The sequence below is a fragment of the Pichia kudriavzevii genome, chromosome 3 (genome assembly GCF_003054445.1).
Source record: "Pichia kudriavzevii chromosome 3, complete sequence".
NCBI lineage: Eukaryota > Fungi > Ascomycota > Pichiomycetes > Pichiales > Pichiaceae > Pichia > Pichia kudriavzevii.
The window spans coordinates 2,433,645-2,448,963 of NC_042508.1; the positions used below are offsets into that span (position 1 = coordinate 2,433,645).

General features: G+C 38.4%; 7 protein-coding genes across 7 annotated transcripts; 5 read left to right on the top strand and 2 right to left on the bottom strand.

Moving 5' to 3' along the window:
- Window positions 1-1,678: 1,678 nt before the first annotated feature.
- C5L36_0C11250 (uncharacterized protein) lies at window positions 1,679-3,172 on the top strand (the record flags this gene model as incomplete). The annotated part of the gene is made up of 1 exon (XM_029466837.1): window positions 1,679-3,172. One exon carries the CDS (start codon window positions 1,679-1,681, stop codon window positions 3,170-3,172), a length of 1,494 nt encoding a protein of 497 aa, XP_029322697.1.
- A 409-nt stretch (window positions 3,173-3,581) lies between these two features.
- C5L36_0C11260 (uncharacterized protein) lies at window positions 3,582-5,111 on the top strand (the record flags this gene model as incomplete). Its single annotated transcript, XM_029466838.1, has 1 exon — window positions 3,582-5,111. One exon carries the CDS (start codon window positions 3,582-3,584, stop codon window positions 5,109-5,111), a length of 1,530 nt encoding a protein of 509 aa, XP_029322698.1.
- Window positions 5,112-5,403: 292 nt separating this feature from the next.
- On the top strand, window positions 5,404-7,509 carry C5L36_0C11270 (uncharacterized protein; the record flags this gene model as incomplete). The annotated part of the gene is made up of 1 exon (XM_029466839.1): window positions 5,404-7,509. The coding sequence occupies one exon, from the start codon at window positions 5,404-5,406 to the stop codon at window positions 7,507-7,509; it is 2,106 nt and encodes a 701-aa protein (XP_029322699.1).
- Window positions 7,510-7,729: 220 nt separating this feature from the next.
- On the top strand, window positions 7,730-9,148 carry C5L36_0C11280 (uncharacterized protein; the record flags this gene model as incomplete). Its single annotated transcript, XM_029466840.1, has 1 exon — window positions 7,730-9,148. The coding sequence occupies one exon, from the start codon at window positions 7,730-7,732 to the stop codon at window positions 9,146-9,148; it is 1,419 nt and encodes a 472-aa protein (XP_029322700.1).
- Window positions 9,149-9,232: 84 nt separating this feature from the next.
- Window positions 9,233-10,144, bottom strand: C5L36_0C11290 (uncharacterized protein; the record flags this gene model as incomplete). The annotated part of the gene is made up of 1 exon (XM_029466841.1): window positions 9,233-10,144. The coding sequence occupies one exon, from the start codon at window positions 10,142-10,144 to the stop codon at window positions 9,233-9,235; it is 912 nt and encodes a 303-aa protein (XP_029322701.1).
- Window positions 10,145-10,546: 402 nt separating this feature from the next.
- Window positions 10,547-11,194, bottom strand: C5L36_0C11300 (uncharacterized protein; the record flags this gene model as incomplete). Its single annotated transcript, XM_029466842.1, has 1 exon — window positions 10,547-11,194. The coding sequence occupies one exon, from the start codon at window positions 11,192-11,194 to the stop codon at window positions 10,547-10,549; it is 648 nt and encodes a 215-aa protein (XP_029322702.1).
- A 741-nt stretch (window positions 11,195-11,935) lies between these two features.
- C5L36_0C11310 (uncharacterized protein) lies at window positions 11,936-15,304 on the top strand (the record flags this gene model as incomplete). Its single annotated transcript, XM_029466843.1, has 1 exon — window positions 11,936-15,304. One exon carries the CDS (start codon window positions 11,936-11,938, stop codon window positions 15,302-15,304), a length of 3,369 nt encoding a protein of 1,122 aa, XP_029322703.1.
- Window positions 15,305-15,319: the final 15 nt, after the last annotated feature.

Here is a 15,319-nt window from a genome sequence, read left to right on the forward strand (position 1 = left end):
TACATTACTTTTGCTTCCTACGAAAGATACATGATAGACTACTGAAAATTGTTCTGTATCTTACATTGGAACACTGCAAAACGAAAGGTCTTAATGCGTCTTCGTTATGGGAGTTTCTCTATACGTATACTTGTTTATATCTTTTTGTTTTTTTGAGTTTTGCCCGCTCATCTTCATACTCTTTTGATGTTCAACACATTGAGGAAATCCAGGAAATTGCAGGATACATGTGATGGGTGTGGTTTTGCCCCCATACCCATTTCAAACTTTTACATGGACTATTCCTTGTTTTAGCTGCACTTTATTTATCTTGTATTCGGCATTGTTTGGTGGCTTTGTCATATTTGGTCTCAAGCAAACCAATATCAAAGAAAAGCGGAAAAAAAGGACGTATTAAACGGGACATTTATTTTCGTAGCTAAGAAAGCCAATATTTAAAGGCAGCACATTTTGAAAACATCAACATGGGTAAGTATCTACATGAGGATTGAATTGTAGACGGCTCACAAAAGATATAGTATCGAAGTGCAATACTTAACTTGTCAAAGTAAATCACTTATGTAGGACTAAGCGAACCACAAAACTTAACAAATGGTTAACGGGGTATACTAAGTCATGTACCAAGGTTATGCCTTTTTCTGCGGTTAATCAACTTTGATGAAGGGAACAGATAAAACATATCAGTTGCCTGGTGTTTTTATGTACTGCTCACTATATATAGCACTTTGAAATTCACAAGGTTTATCTCAGCAACTATAATCGTATAAACTGAAAGAAAACAAGGAGCTAATCAGATAATCACCTCTAGCGTGGAAGACTTCCACAAAGATAAACAATCGCATAACTTGAGGTTCTTTTTTGACATGGATTTCTCAGGATTGGGTCTGCCAATCATGGGCAAGTCTTCAAATAAACTAAAGTCTGCAAACCCGTTTAAAAACACTGTTTAGAGAAAACCTTTTGGAAAGACAGAGGAACAATATTCACAGGGAAACCCAAGGAGTTTATTATTTATCTGCTTTCGACTATTGGTGTTGTTTGCTGGGCTATACCTGCTGGACAAGTGGCTACGCACCGCAAGCTCTATCTTCGGATACTACAACCAATAAACGCCAGCACTCAAGTCGTCCAAACATTTGTCGTTTTATAACTCGTCTAGCAGACAAAGGACTATAGCAATGAAATTATATCACAACTTGTCCTTGCTCTAGTAATGAAGCATATTTCAGTAGCGCAGTAACAGTCTCCGCCAAAGAGAGGACAATGGCGAATTAGAAACCTACAGTGGATAAGTTTTCCACTTACTTGGAATTACATGATATTTCCACGCATCGAGTATATTTAGAAACGTGTAGACATGGAAATATAGAAGAATCGCCTTTTTCAAACGCGTCTCAATGCAAAAAATTTGCTATTTTTGGCAAGGCCAGGGGGGGGCTGGAGTATTTCTGTTGATGTTTCGTGAAAAAGAATAGGGAGACCGTGTTTGTATTTAAAAGAGTATGTTTCTGCCCCACAGAAATACAACACAAGGTGTCGTTTTTCGTCTTTGCTGTAGCGTATAAGTTTCCATACTTATTCTTTGCTTTTCCTTTATACCTTTCCTCTTTGCTTTCTCTGAGATAGGCAACCGAAAAGAAAAGGCACATCAAGAACTAGAACAACATATTAACTGATTATGCGTTCGGTATTCGGTACAGGCAAAAAGAGCTGGCCAAGAGTAGCATTAATGGCATTGGCTCTTCAAGCTTCTCAAGCTTCTGCAGCTGATAGCGTCAACACTGTTTCGGCAACTTCCGTTGCTTCTTGTGATCCACTATCTGCAACCTCATGTGCTCCAGATCCAGCATTAGCAACATCCATCAGTGACGATTTCAAGCAAGCCTCAGAGCACTACATTCCATATAGGACACCAAGCGAAATCTTCTACGGTGATGATGGTCTCACGCTCACGTTGAGTAAAAGATACGACAACCCATCCTTAGTGTCTGATTTCTACATTATGTTTGGTAAGGTTCAAGTTTTACTAAAGTCTGCATCGGGTCAGGGTATAGTATCGTCATTCTATCTACAGTCAGATGATAAGGATGAGATTGATTTTGAGTGGCTTGGTGGTGATGGCACCCAAATGCAATCAAACTTCTTCTCTAAAGGTGATACTACGACTTATGATAGGGGTGAATATCATAATATGGCGGATCCAAGGGCTGATTTTCATAACTATACCCTTGAGTGGAACGAAAACAGCTGCTCCTGGTATATCGATGGGACAGTTGTCAGAACCTTATCCAGTGATAGCTCCCAGGGTTACCCACAAACTCCAATGAGACTCTTCTTTGGTATTTGGGCGGGCGGTGACCCAAGCAATCAACCAGGTACAATTGAATGGGCTGGTGGTGAAACCGATTATAGTGATGCGCCATTTTCAATGCATATTAAGAATCTAGTTGTTTCTGATTACTCAACAGGTTCATCTTATTCTTACTCTGGTACTTCTGGTAGTTGGGAATCGATTGATTGTAAGGATGGTTCTGTCAACGGTAGAGAGAAAATTGCTAACGCAGAATTTGCTGCATTGGTTGGCGGTAATACGATTTCTACGGAGTCCACTAAAGGTGGTTCTTCGTCCACTTCTACTACTTCTGCTTCTACTACTTCTACAGCATCTTCAGAATTGACTTCATCAAGCCCAACTCCCACTTCTTCCACTTCTTCCTCTTCTTCCACTTCTTCCACTTCTTCCTCTTCTTCCTCTTCTTCCTCTTCTTCCTCTTCTTCCTCTTCTTCCTCTTCCATTTCCACTTTTTCCACTTCAGCATCCTCTTCAGAATTGACTTCAGCAGATGTGACTTCCACCAGCAAAACTGAAGCGTCAATTACTGCAAACTCTTTGCCAACTTCAACAACAGATCAGGATAGTGAAGAGAACAGCATTGGAGAAGCTTCTACTACCTCTGAAAGCAGCGAAACTGTTTCATTGAAGGATGAATACTTAAAGTCTTCAACTATTACCACCAGCACACAATCATCTACCGAAACTCATAAGCAATCCATCTCGGTATCCACTGAGAATAACGATTCCCATAGCGTATCCGATGAGTTTTCCAATGGGGCAAACGCAGCTACATCGTCTTTCCTAGGGTTGTCATTGTTCTTTTTGGCCTTGCTTTAAAAGAGATTTCCAAATTTTCTTGAAGATAATCCATAGCATGTAACTTAGCTTATACCCTCGTACCACGTACTTCCTTTTCTTTTTTTCTTTCCTGGAAAACTTACATATTAGCCATTCAATTTAAGGCTATGTATAAATATAGATAAAACCCAAAACATTCTTTCAGATGTTTCACACCTATGATGCAAACAACTTTTATTCTGGTTCGCTTCATGTATCACGTGATGAAAGGATACTAATCGTGATGCTATAATTGCGTGCACAGCAGTTTGCGAGATATATTGTTGTCTCGCACAATCTATCTTTAAGCGGGTGAAAAAAAAAATTTTAGTTGAGAAATATGTTTCATTGAAAATTCTTCTTTCCAATAGATGTGAAAAATTCCATCCCTCTATAGGTATTGAAAACAATGAGTGACATTGAATTGAAGGACAAGAAGAGAAAGCACGATGAGAGTGGAGATTCTTTGAAGAAGAAGTCAAAGAAAGACAAAAGGGACAAAAAGGAAAAGAAGGAGAAGAAGGAAAAGAAGGAAAAGAAGGAAAAGAAGGAAAAGAAGGAAAAGAAGGAAAAGAAGGAAAAACTCAAAGAAACTACAACTGCTGCTGAGTCAGTTCACACTGATCAAGAGGATATTGATAAATTTCTCAAAGATAATGAAATCACTATTGAAAATGGTGAGAAAACCGGTATCCAGCCGTTAATTACATTCGACTCACTGAAAAACTACAATATCGAGCCAAAAATTCTAAAGTCCTTGTCTAAGTTTGAAAAGCCATCACCAATTCAAGCCTCTGCATGGCCATTCCTTTTCAAAGGTCACGATATTGTGGGTGTTGCAGAGACAGGTTCAGGTAAAACTCTAGGTTTTGGTGTCCCTGCTATCCAACACATATTGAATACCAAATCCAAAAAGCTCAAGGTCTTGGTTGTTTCTCCAACAAGAGAACTAGCGACTCAAATTTATGATAATTTGAAAGAGCTAACGGATAGTGTTGGATTACGTTGTGTCTGCGTCTATGGTGGTGTTCCAAAAGATCAGCAAAGAACTGATATTGCAAAAAGTCAATGTGTCATTGCAACTCCTGGTAGATTAGTTGATTTCATTAACGATGGATCTATTGATTTGAGCTCCGTCGACTATTTGGTTTTGGATGAAGCTGACAGAATGTTGGAAAAGGGTTTTGAAGAAGATATCAAATTGATTATCAAGAGTGTTTCTAGTAATAACAGACAAACATTGATGTTTACTGCCACCTGGCCAAAGGAAGTCAGAGAGTTGGCATCAGGTTTCATGAAGAACCCTATCAAAGTTAACGTTGGTAACAGAGATGAATTGACAGCCAATAAAAGAATCAAGCAAATCGTTGAAGTTATTGATCCTTATGATAAAGAAAAGAGACTAATCCAACTATTGCACCAATATCAATCCAAAAACAAGGACGACAAGATTTTAATTTTTGCGCTCTATAAGAAGGAGGCAAGTAGAATCGAAAGAACTTTGAACTATAAGGGATTCCAGGTTGCTGCATTGCATGGTGACCTATCGCAAGTCCAACGTCAACAGGCTCTAGAATCGTTCAAGAGAGGTGAGTGCAACCTGCTTTTAGCGACTGATGTGGCAGCCAGAGGTTTGGATATTCCAAATGTGAAAGTTGTCATTAATTTAACTTTCCCGCTAACCATTGAGGACTATGTTCACAGAATCGGAAGAACCGGAAGAGCAGGTAAAACTGGTATCGCACACACTTTATTCACAGACCACGAGAAACATCTCGCTGGTGCTCTAGGTAACGTCCTCAGAGGTGCAGACCAGGAAGTTCCTGATGAACTTATGAAGTTTGGCTCCCACACCAAGAAGAAGACTCACAGTGCCTATGGTGCCTTCTTCAAAAATGTGGACACTACTAAAAAGGCTAAGAAAATCACCTTCGATTAAGGTAGGCACGACAAGATAAGATAAGATAAGAGAGACGTGTATTCCACCATATGCCTTTTCTATAGAGTAAACTGTATATTTTAAAAAGACGAGTAAAACGGATATTCTCAAAATTTGGCCTTAACTGCACCCACGTGTGCAGAAAATATTCATTGAGTGCGATATTCCTAATTCAGATTAGATACAACAAGCATGTATTCTACATTCATTTATATAGTGCAATTTCAGAGGTGGTTTGTTTTTCTATCTTCATATTAAAACTCTTTTTCTTCTACAATCAAAGAATCGAACAATGAAGTTTGGTGAGACATTGAAGTCCTCTCTTATCAAAGACTATGCGTACTACTACATACGTTACGACGAGCTCAAGCATGTCCTAAAGAAGGGATTGGAATCTAACTATGGCAAGTGGAACAATACCCTTGAGGAGCAGTTTGTCGACACTATGGAGCAAGAGTTGGACAAGGTATACAACTTCTTTAAGTTGAAGCACAAGGAAATCCTAAGAAGAGTGAAAGAGGTTGAGACTTTGGTCGAGAAAACAGTCCAAGCTTCCAAGAACGCTGTTGATATTGAAGAGTTTGAATATTTTGAGCAAGATTTCCAAGACTTGGAGGAAGAATTGTCGGATATCATTGGTGATGTTCACGACTTGAACACATTTACAAGGCTTAACTATATTGGATTCCAAAAAATCTTGAAAAAACATGACAAACTGACGAAATTCATCTTGAAACCAATCTTTCAAGCCAGATTAAACGCAAAATCTTTCTTTAAGGATAATCTAGATGGATTGATTGTCAAGCTTTCCAAATTATATGATCTCGTCAGAACTAAGGGTAATCCTGTCAAAGGTGACTCATCTGCCGGTGGTAAAATGCAAAATTTCGTAAGACAGACCACCAAATATTGGGTCCACCCTGACAATATCACAGAGTTGAAATTAATCATTTTGAAACACCTACCCGTTTTGGTTTTCAATCCAAACAAGGAGTTTGAAACTGAAGATTCTGCTATTTCTTCAATTTATTTTGACAACAGGGAAATGGACCTATACTATGGTAGGTTGCTCAAAACAGAAGGTGCTGAAGCTATCAGAATTAGATGGTACGGAGGTATGTCAACCGATACCTGTTTTATTGAAAGAAAAACGCATAGGGAAGATTGGACTGGTGAAAAATCCGTGAAGGCCAGGTTTCCAATAAAGGAATCCAAGGTCAATGATTTCTTACATGGACAATTTACTGCGAAGCAGTTGTTCGAAAAGGCTAGAAAAGAAGGTAAGAAGTCTACACAAGAAATCGACTCTTTGGAGAGGTTGGCGCAAGAAGTTCAATACAGAGTATTGAAGGACAAAATGAGGCCTGTCGTGAGAACCTTCTACAATAGGACAGCATTCCAATTGCCAGGTGATGCTAGAGTTAGAATTTCTCTTGACACTGAGTTATCCATGATTAGAGAGGACAATTTTGATGGTATTGACAGAACTCATGGCAACTGGAGAAGGATGGATATTGGGGTTGACTATCCATTCTCTCAGTTACCCGAATCCGATATTGAACGTTTCCCATATGCAGTCTTGGAGGTTAAATTGCAAACACAAATGGGCCAGGAGCCTCCACAGTGGGTGAGAGAAATGGTTTCATCCCATTTGGTTGAAGCTGTGCCTAAGTTCTCCAAATTCATTCATGGTACCTCAACTTTACTACCTGAAATGGTTACTTTAGTTCCATTTTGGCAACCCCAAATGGATATCGATATTAGAAAACCTAAGCAGGATGCTTCGTACGGTATTATCAGCAAGCACCGTTTAAACGGAATCGGACACGGCGAGATGGATGAGGAGGAATTAGCCGGTGCAGCGGGTTATGGATCCGTGGTAATCAATGAATCCGAAAACAGAACAGAAAGCTCCTTTGCATCAATCAGCAGCACTAAAAATGGTGGTTTGCTAGGACCTTTGATTGACTGGTATAAGAAGGCGACTTTACCTGATCATTCTTTCAATAAAGTTCCAGAAGGAACTCGTTTTGAGTCAACATTCGAAGCACCACCTGGTAAAAAGATTGCAGTTCCTGTTCGTGTTGAACCAAAAGTTTACTTTGCAACTGAACGTACCTTCCTATCGTGGCTATCCATTTCGCTCATTTTTGGGGCTACTGCAACTACATTGATGAACTATGGTGATCTGGTATCGTTAATAACGGCTGGTTGTTTTTATCTCACCGCAATGCTAACTATAATATATTCTTCCGGTGTTTACGTCTTTAGAGTATTTAGCATCCGGAATAAGCGTGCTGTGCGGTATGACGATCAGCTTGGTCCAAGGTTAGTCTGTGTTGCTCTAGCACTTTCTGTTGGTACATCCTTCTTATTCAGATTTTTAAATTGGTCTTGAAGAAAAATCTAGTTTATACTATATCTTAATAAAACTATACTTGTAGCGCTATCAACCACTTTGACCGAAGATCAGCATGTGGCTCCTCCAAAGACGTTTTTTTTTCTGCAGGCCTCGAGAAAATATCTTAGAGATTCATACCATGTCTAATCAAGGGGGGAACTAGTATCTAACATATTTCAACAGACAAGGGGCCGCAATAATCTTTATATTTGCCTTAATGAGTATGGGGCTGGCCAAGGCAAGTGAATGTGCTACTATAGAAAATGCAATAGAAACTGAATGTGCCATCGATCCTGTGACGAAAGAATCTATTCCTAACAATGTCATCTCGCAGACAAATCTAACGGAACTTGAACGATATCTTACCGGGATTCTCAATGGATTGCAAAAACAACAGGAAATACAGAATAATGAAGTTTTGCAAGTCATTCTGCAACAGCATCAAAATATTGATGGGACCTTTAGCCCTACTGCACCCTCAATTTCTTTGAATGCAGTCTCTGCACATTCGAGTGCCTGGACGTTCACACAAGGTTTGATACTAGGTCAATTATCCGTTATAATGCTCGTTATAACATTCATCAAATTTTTTGTGTTTACAGAAGCTGCTCCGACGCAACCAAGTTCAATTTCATATAAGAAGAACAAAGTTCCTATAATTAAAAATGGTAAACCAGGAGATATTGACATACCTAGAGCACAAAATACCAATACAAGTCGCATATCAACGGATAATCCTAATGACATACCAATATCGCCAAATTTGGAGCATTTTAATCATCAGAATGAGGCTACTAATGTCCTTGGGTATGATATGAGATCTGACTATGATGAAACCTTGACATCAATCCTTGAGAAAACTTACTACGATGTGAAAACGCACAAACCGGAATCACTTGACTGGTTTAATGTTCTTATCGCACAGATAATATCACAGGCGAGACTGGAAGCTTTGAATGATGGCAATATTTATGAATCTTTGAATAGAGCATTAAACTCACCGGTTGTTTTACAGTACTTTGATGCAATAAAGATAACGGAGATTAACATTGGTGATGATTATCCAATATTCAGTAATTGTCGTGTGAAAAACAATGAAGGGAGATTAGAAGCTAAAATTGACGTTGATGTTTCCGACACTATTACGCTAGGTGTTGAAACAAACTTGCTTATTAATAAACCCAAAATGCTGAGTGCTAGCTTACCTATCAAGCTCTCGATTTCCGTTGTAAGATTCAGTGCGTGTTTGACTGTTTCATTGATTGCAACTGATGATAAAGATCAAGCGGACAATGAAAATGGGAATCTCAACAATTGTGATATGGGCAGAACAAAATCCAAAACACAATCAAGCGAATGTACTAATGGGGAAAATGGTGGGCAAGAGAAGAGAAACGGACAGGCCATTGCTTTGATGTTTTCGTTTAGCCCTGATTTTCGTTTGGAGTTTGAAATTAAATCTTTGATTGGATCAAAGGCCAAATTGGAGAACATTCCACGGATCAGCTCAATACTTGAAAACGTTATTCGGAAATGGTTTATTGAAAGATGCATTGAGCCACGGTTCCAATTAATCAAGTTACCTTCGATGTGGCCCAGAAAGAAAAATACAAGAGAAAACGTTCAATCTGATTAGCTCTAGACTATAGATGCTAAAAAAGTAGTAATATTGTAAACTACATGTCAAGATATAATTACATACATGTATATATATATCCTCCTAAAATGGATCTTCGAATGCATCTTCTTCATCGTAATCATCATCTTTTTCGAACTCGTAAACAATAGAACCACCAACGCTACCAAGGCTTTTTTGCGCCTCCAGGAAAGGTAAGTCAACTTTTTCCCTTTGTTCCTTTTGTTTCTTTGTGTTACCAAGATTGAAAGTAGTTAGGTTTTCCAATAAAGATTCATCTTCCCCGGTATTGGTATTCACAGATACGTTGACAACTTCGTACTCGTGTAATGCAGAATTAACTATAAACTGATATTCTAATGAACGTCCAGATTTTCGACGGTATGTCAAAGCTGTGTAAAACTTGGGTTGTTGAGTTTCTTTAACACCAACAGGAAAACTTGGTCCCTCGTTTATAGCTTTATAGTAGATACAATCAGGATCATCAAATTTGAGCGGTCTGATATCAAATACGCATGATGAAAGAAAATGTAAATATGAGTATGCAGAAGGTCCCTTGCTAGACGAACTGTGTAACTCACTGGATGGAATATCTTGATGGTATACACCATAGACAACAGTGTTTGGCTTCATTATCAACTTCAGAAAGCTAACCACTTTCTCTTTTGCAATATAGTTAAAAGAATCAATAACTATTAAGCGACGTCTACTATCATCGTGATCTAAAACAGAGAGTGATTTTTCGTAATCTTTGCCTAAAAGGTCTATAAAGATGCCCCTTGTCTCGTCTATATAGTCCGGTACAATGGCTGTCTCAAATGACAAGTAAACGACTTTTAAATCAGGGTTGGACGTTCTAGCCTTGAGGACCAACTCATTGGTTAGTAATGTTGCACTCTGAACAAAGGTATCACTAGCTAATAGAAAAGGGCATGATTCTCGAAGTGATAGAATTCTATTCAAAAGAACCGAAGGCGATGCAACAGATGCAGACATTCTGGCTTGTTCTATTTATTAAATCTTATAAATCTGTCATTGGAAATTCAAGTGGTATTTGTCAAAGAATACAAAGATCTATGATAATTTTAACCGAGTAAAAAATAAAAAAATTCATGAGGAACTAGAAGAGAAAAAAAGATCCAGTTATAAATCCAACAGAATGGGAGCACATTTCACCATGTTTAGCATTTTGTGGTTTAAAGCTGAGTATGCACATCTACTTTTGAGGTGGAGGAGGAACATTTTCTCTTACTTCTATTTGATGAGTGTACCAGAAACGGATAATTGCTCGATGATTTACTATTTTATATTGGGTTAAATCATAGCTATCTAGGTTATACAAAGCGACGAGTTCTAGTACGTATATACATAGCTCTATATGTGTATACTGCACTCTTTTCAGTTTGAATATCCAGAGAAACCGTAAGGGTGCATTCCACGATAAGTTTGGTGGTTTGGTTGGAATCTCTGCATGCCGATTAATATTGCATTCATGCCGTTTTCGATTTCCGGATACACACAGTAGAGATGCTCTTTATCGGCCCTACCGTCATATCTTCTCACCAGCTCGTTTTCCTTGTAATATTCCCTATTGGTCAGGGTTGTAATCAGCTTTGATTGAACTTCAATAACAGCCGAATCGGTGCTCATGTTCACATCATTGTCTGTCAAAGTTTCAGGGATTTCTGCAAGCTCAAGGTACGGCTTATAACACTCGTTAGACCATAAATCACAAGGAATATTGAGAGGGGCAACAGGAACTTGCAGGATCCATTCATCGACCTTTTGTTTGTGGGGCATGTTTTGCTCCTTTCTTGGATTGAACGTTTCCGGAAATTTACTTGAGGTGTTTACGGTTTGTGTTGGAGTATGAGTGGCTTTTGCCTCCTTGTGTAACAATCCGTATGCATCAGGAAGCTTTAGGGTATACTTTGGGGCGATTTTATTCGGGGTGTTTTGAACTTGCGTGTTTTCAATCAAGACATAGGTTTTCGAAAGAACCTTATCATCCTTTTTGAGGTCGCTACTACGGGGAGGAGAAGACATTACTAACAGGGCCAGAGAATGTATCCTGAAGGCTATTATTGCTATTTAACTGAAAAAAGAGGAACAAGGTGTTTATGTTGATAGAGAAAAGGTGCTTTTTTTTTTTTTCCTTGCACTAGACAAACAACTACATCAAAGTTTCTATTTCGAGCAAGTATCTCTTGCTATCTGGTAAATGTTGGAATCGGCTAACTTTGTATGTGCCCCTTCATCAGTATACTACCTGATTAGTCCCTAATTCGGTACTGGTGATGTATGAATGGTTATCCCAACAAAGAGAGTTCTTTGGAAGAAACCAACTGTTGTTGTTTTTGTATTCGGACGTCCCTCTACAAATATATGCGTGATATCTCCGTTATAAAATTTCTAGGTCTCTCCAAGAGTCGTTAGTTTTATCCACTAACTACTTCCACATCACCGCTACTACTTAGTAACAGCTTAAAGCAGTGTAGTTCATCAAGGTACCAATTAAAAGAGAAAGCACGTGCCCTTGTCCTTACTACATACAATGATGTTGCAGTCACGTGCACCTGTGTAAAGAGAAGCTTTTTTTCTTTTACATGAATGTGTATTTTCGAATATTTTGCTTTTCGAAAAAAAAAATACAGGTTTTGACTCTGAGGGCTCGGCGTCTTTTTTTTTTCCTTCTTTCTTGATTGGCAAAGAAGGATAGATTAGGTAGTAGGTAAATAACACCTTGAGAGGAACAACACGTACCTTCTGCAGTTGATTCATTAACACATGGGTGTTCATGGGCTATGGGAAATTGTTGGTCCCACAGCAAGACCTGTCCGTGTGGAATCTTTGAGAAACAAAAGGCTAGCAGTTGATGCATCCATTTGGATTTATCAGTTTATGAAGGCGGTTAGGGATGCTGAGGGCAACCAAATGAAGAACTCACACATAGTTGGGTTTTTCAGGAGGATTTGCAAGCTGATATATTTAGGCATCAAGCCGGTGTTTGTATTTGATGGTGGTGTGCCTGCTTTAAAGAGAGATACCATTCGTAAAAGAAAGGAAAAACGTGAGGGCAATAAGGAGACTATTCAGCAGACAGCACAAAAATTGCTTGCCAAACAACTACAAAACTATGCAGATGGCAAACAGGAGAGACCAAAAGTAGGAGGTGTAGCAAAGGTCTCACAGAATTTCAATGCAACGCGTCAAGAGTTGAAACCAGATGGTTTGTATTACGATCTATATTATGACGATGTAGTGGATGAGGGTGATGGAGAAGAGCAACTAGAAAAAACAGTCAGTAAACCAACCAAGGAAAGAGAAAGAGAGAATACACGATTTAAACAACAAGATGAATATCATCTACCCAAGAGGACGATAACTGTTGATGAAGACGATAACAGATTGATGACGGAGAACGAGTACACACGTTTAACTAGAGAGATTGACTGTGGATTGAGCGATATCGATTTGGACAATATTAACCCCCAATCCAAAGAATTTTCAAATTTACCCTTGTCGACACAGTATATTGTTCTATCTCATTTGCGTCTAAGGTCCCGTTTGAGAATGGGTTATACTAAGGAGCAGTTGCAAACTTTATTTCCCGATCCAATGGAATTTAGTAAGTTTCAGATCCAGATGGTGCAGAAGAGAAACTATTTTACCCAAAAGATAATGAACGTTACTGGAATGGATGGTGATGATAGTGGTGATGTTGTATCTCGTAGTATTGCAAGTGACAGAAACCGTGCATATAATCTACAAAAAGTTGGGAATGGTTACGCCTTAACAATATCAAATGACAATAAAGAAGGTAAAAGTTATGAAAAACCTGTTTTTTTAGATGCTGATGTGAAACCTAAAATTGAACATATAGATTTGGAAGATGAGAAATCGGATGCATCCCTAAGTGAAATTGATTGGAACGATGAGACTGTTCAAGAAAGTGGGGATCAAAGTAGTAGCAACGGAAAGACAAAGGTTGGAATCCCAAACGCGTTATTTGTGCAAGATAGTGATGATGAGGAGACGAACTACAAAGTTGAAGAGCTGAGTGACCCCCAAAGTGATGATGAATCGTTTGAAATGGAAGATGTCACTGATGCACCGCTTTCAGTTGTGAATAATACTAAGGAAGATTTCAAAAAAGATTATGAAGAGGATGGGGAAGAAGAAGAAGAAGAAGACGATGACGATGATATAATGAAAGAGATCAAAAGTTTGTATGACTACTCAAACAGAAATAACAAAAATAAATCCAAAGCAGGTATGGTGCACAGCGTCTCTCCTGACGAGGATATTGATAATTACGAAGAAATACAAACAAAACATATTGAAGAAGACGAATTGAAGCAAGCCATTGAAAAATCTAAGGAGGAATACATGAACATGTTAACTGATGAAAAAGAAGGAAAATTATCGAAAAGTTCTATTGAAACTGACGCTCCCTTCATTTTGAGTAGTTCCACCTTGGCTAAAACGTTCAAGCTACCCAACTTCTCAATGAAGAACAACCTATTATTTGGTGGGAAGTCCAGAAAAGCGGAAGTCGCTGATGTAAAGACGCAAAATGAGACATCAAAAAATAGTGTCAAAGATAATTCAAAGCCATTACCGTTACCGTTACCCAAATGGTTTTCAAGTAATTCACATGGAAATACGTCGGCCACTATGGGAAATAAGGACGAAATAAAGAGAACATCCAACAACAGATTAACGGAAGATGAAAAGGCCGGTATTGTTTCTTATGGGGAAATTGGGAGTTATTTCTCAAGTGACGACGACGAAAATGTTGAATATATTGATACAAAGACTTTAAATGAAGTAAATGAAGTACCCGGCAGCGTGTTGGAAAACTCATTCACAGCTGTACCTGAAAAACCTGTTACAGCTGCCAGTATAAACGAGAAGTCGTCTGATGATTCGATTCTATTGAACGAAGACAACCAAGAAAACCGTAGCGGCCAAAATAAGAAAGGAGATATAAAGCCACCAGCTATCAACCAGAACAAAAAAGCAGATGCTGCCATAAGTAAACGAGCACCAGATATTCGAGAAACCGTCCCTGGAAATAATGTTCAGGATATAAGGGACATTCTCGGTGGGAATAATCGAATACCAGAAATCGATGAGGATTTTGAGTTTTCTGACGATGAAGAAACAGAACTTTTATTGGGTATGCAGGAAGAGAATCGATCTTATAAGAAATTTGCCCATGATATTAAGAGCGATTACTCTCGGGAACATAACGAAACTACTTGGACATATAATGATGAAGCAATATTACAAGAGCAATTGAGGAGACAAAAGAGGGATTCAGACGAAGTCTCTACACAAATGATCTATGATGTGCAAGATTTATTATCACGTTTTGGTATTCCATTTATAACGGCACCAATGGAAGCTGAAGCGCAATGCGCAGAACTTAAATTGATTGGACTAGTTGATGGCATTATAACTGATGATTCTGATTGCTTTCTATTCGGTGGTGATAAAGTTTACAAGAATTTGTTCAATGATAAGCATTTTGTTGAATGTTATCAAATTTCAGACTTGAAAGAAGAATTGGGCTTAACACGAGACTCACTGATTGACATTGCTATACTGCTGGGAAGTGATTACACAGAGGGCATTAAAGGTATTGGTAAAGTTATGGCAATGGAAATCTTGGGTGAATTCAAAACACTAGAACATTTCCGTGATTGGTGGCAAGATTACCAGAACGGTAAAATTGACGAGAATAGTGATACTCCGATAAGAAGGAAGCTAAGAAAATCATTAAGAAAATTTCTATTCTTAGAATCAGATTTTCCCAACAAGTTAATCTATGAGGCGTACAAACACCCAGAAGTTGATCATGACAAGACATCCTTTAAATGGGGATCTCCCGATCTTGATAAATTACGCACATACTTTAAGTACTATGTTGGATGGGATAAAGAAAAAGTTGATGAGATTATCGTACCTGTTATTAAAAACATGAATAAGCCACAAATGACTATTGAAGAATTTTTCCCTGTTGATACAATTAGAGCAAAACGTAAATTAGAAATGAGCAAACGTATTCAGGTCGCCTCAGATAAATTGAAAAAATATGTCAACTCAAGAAGTGTGCAGAATGAAAGCGCCAACAAGCGCCAAAAAGTTTGACAGATGTACTTTGTT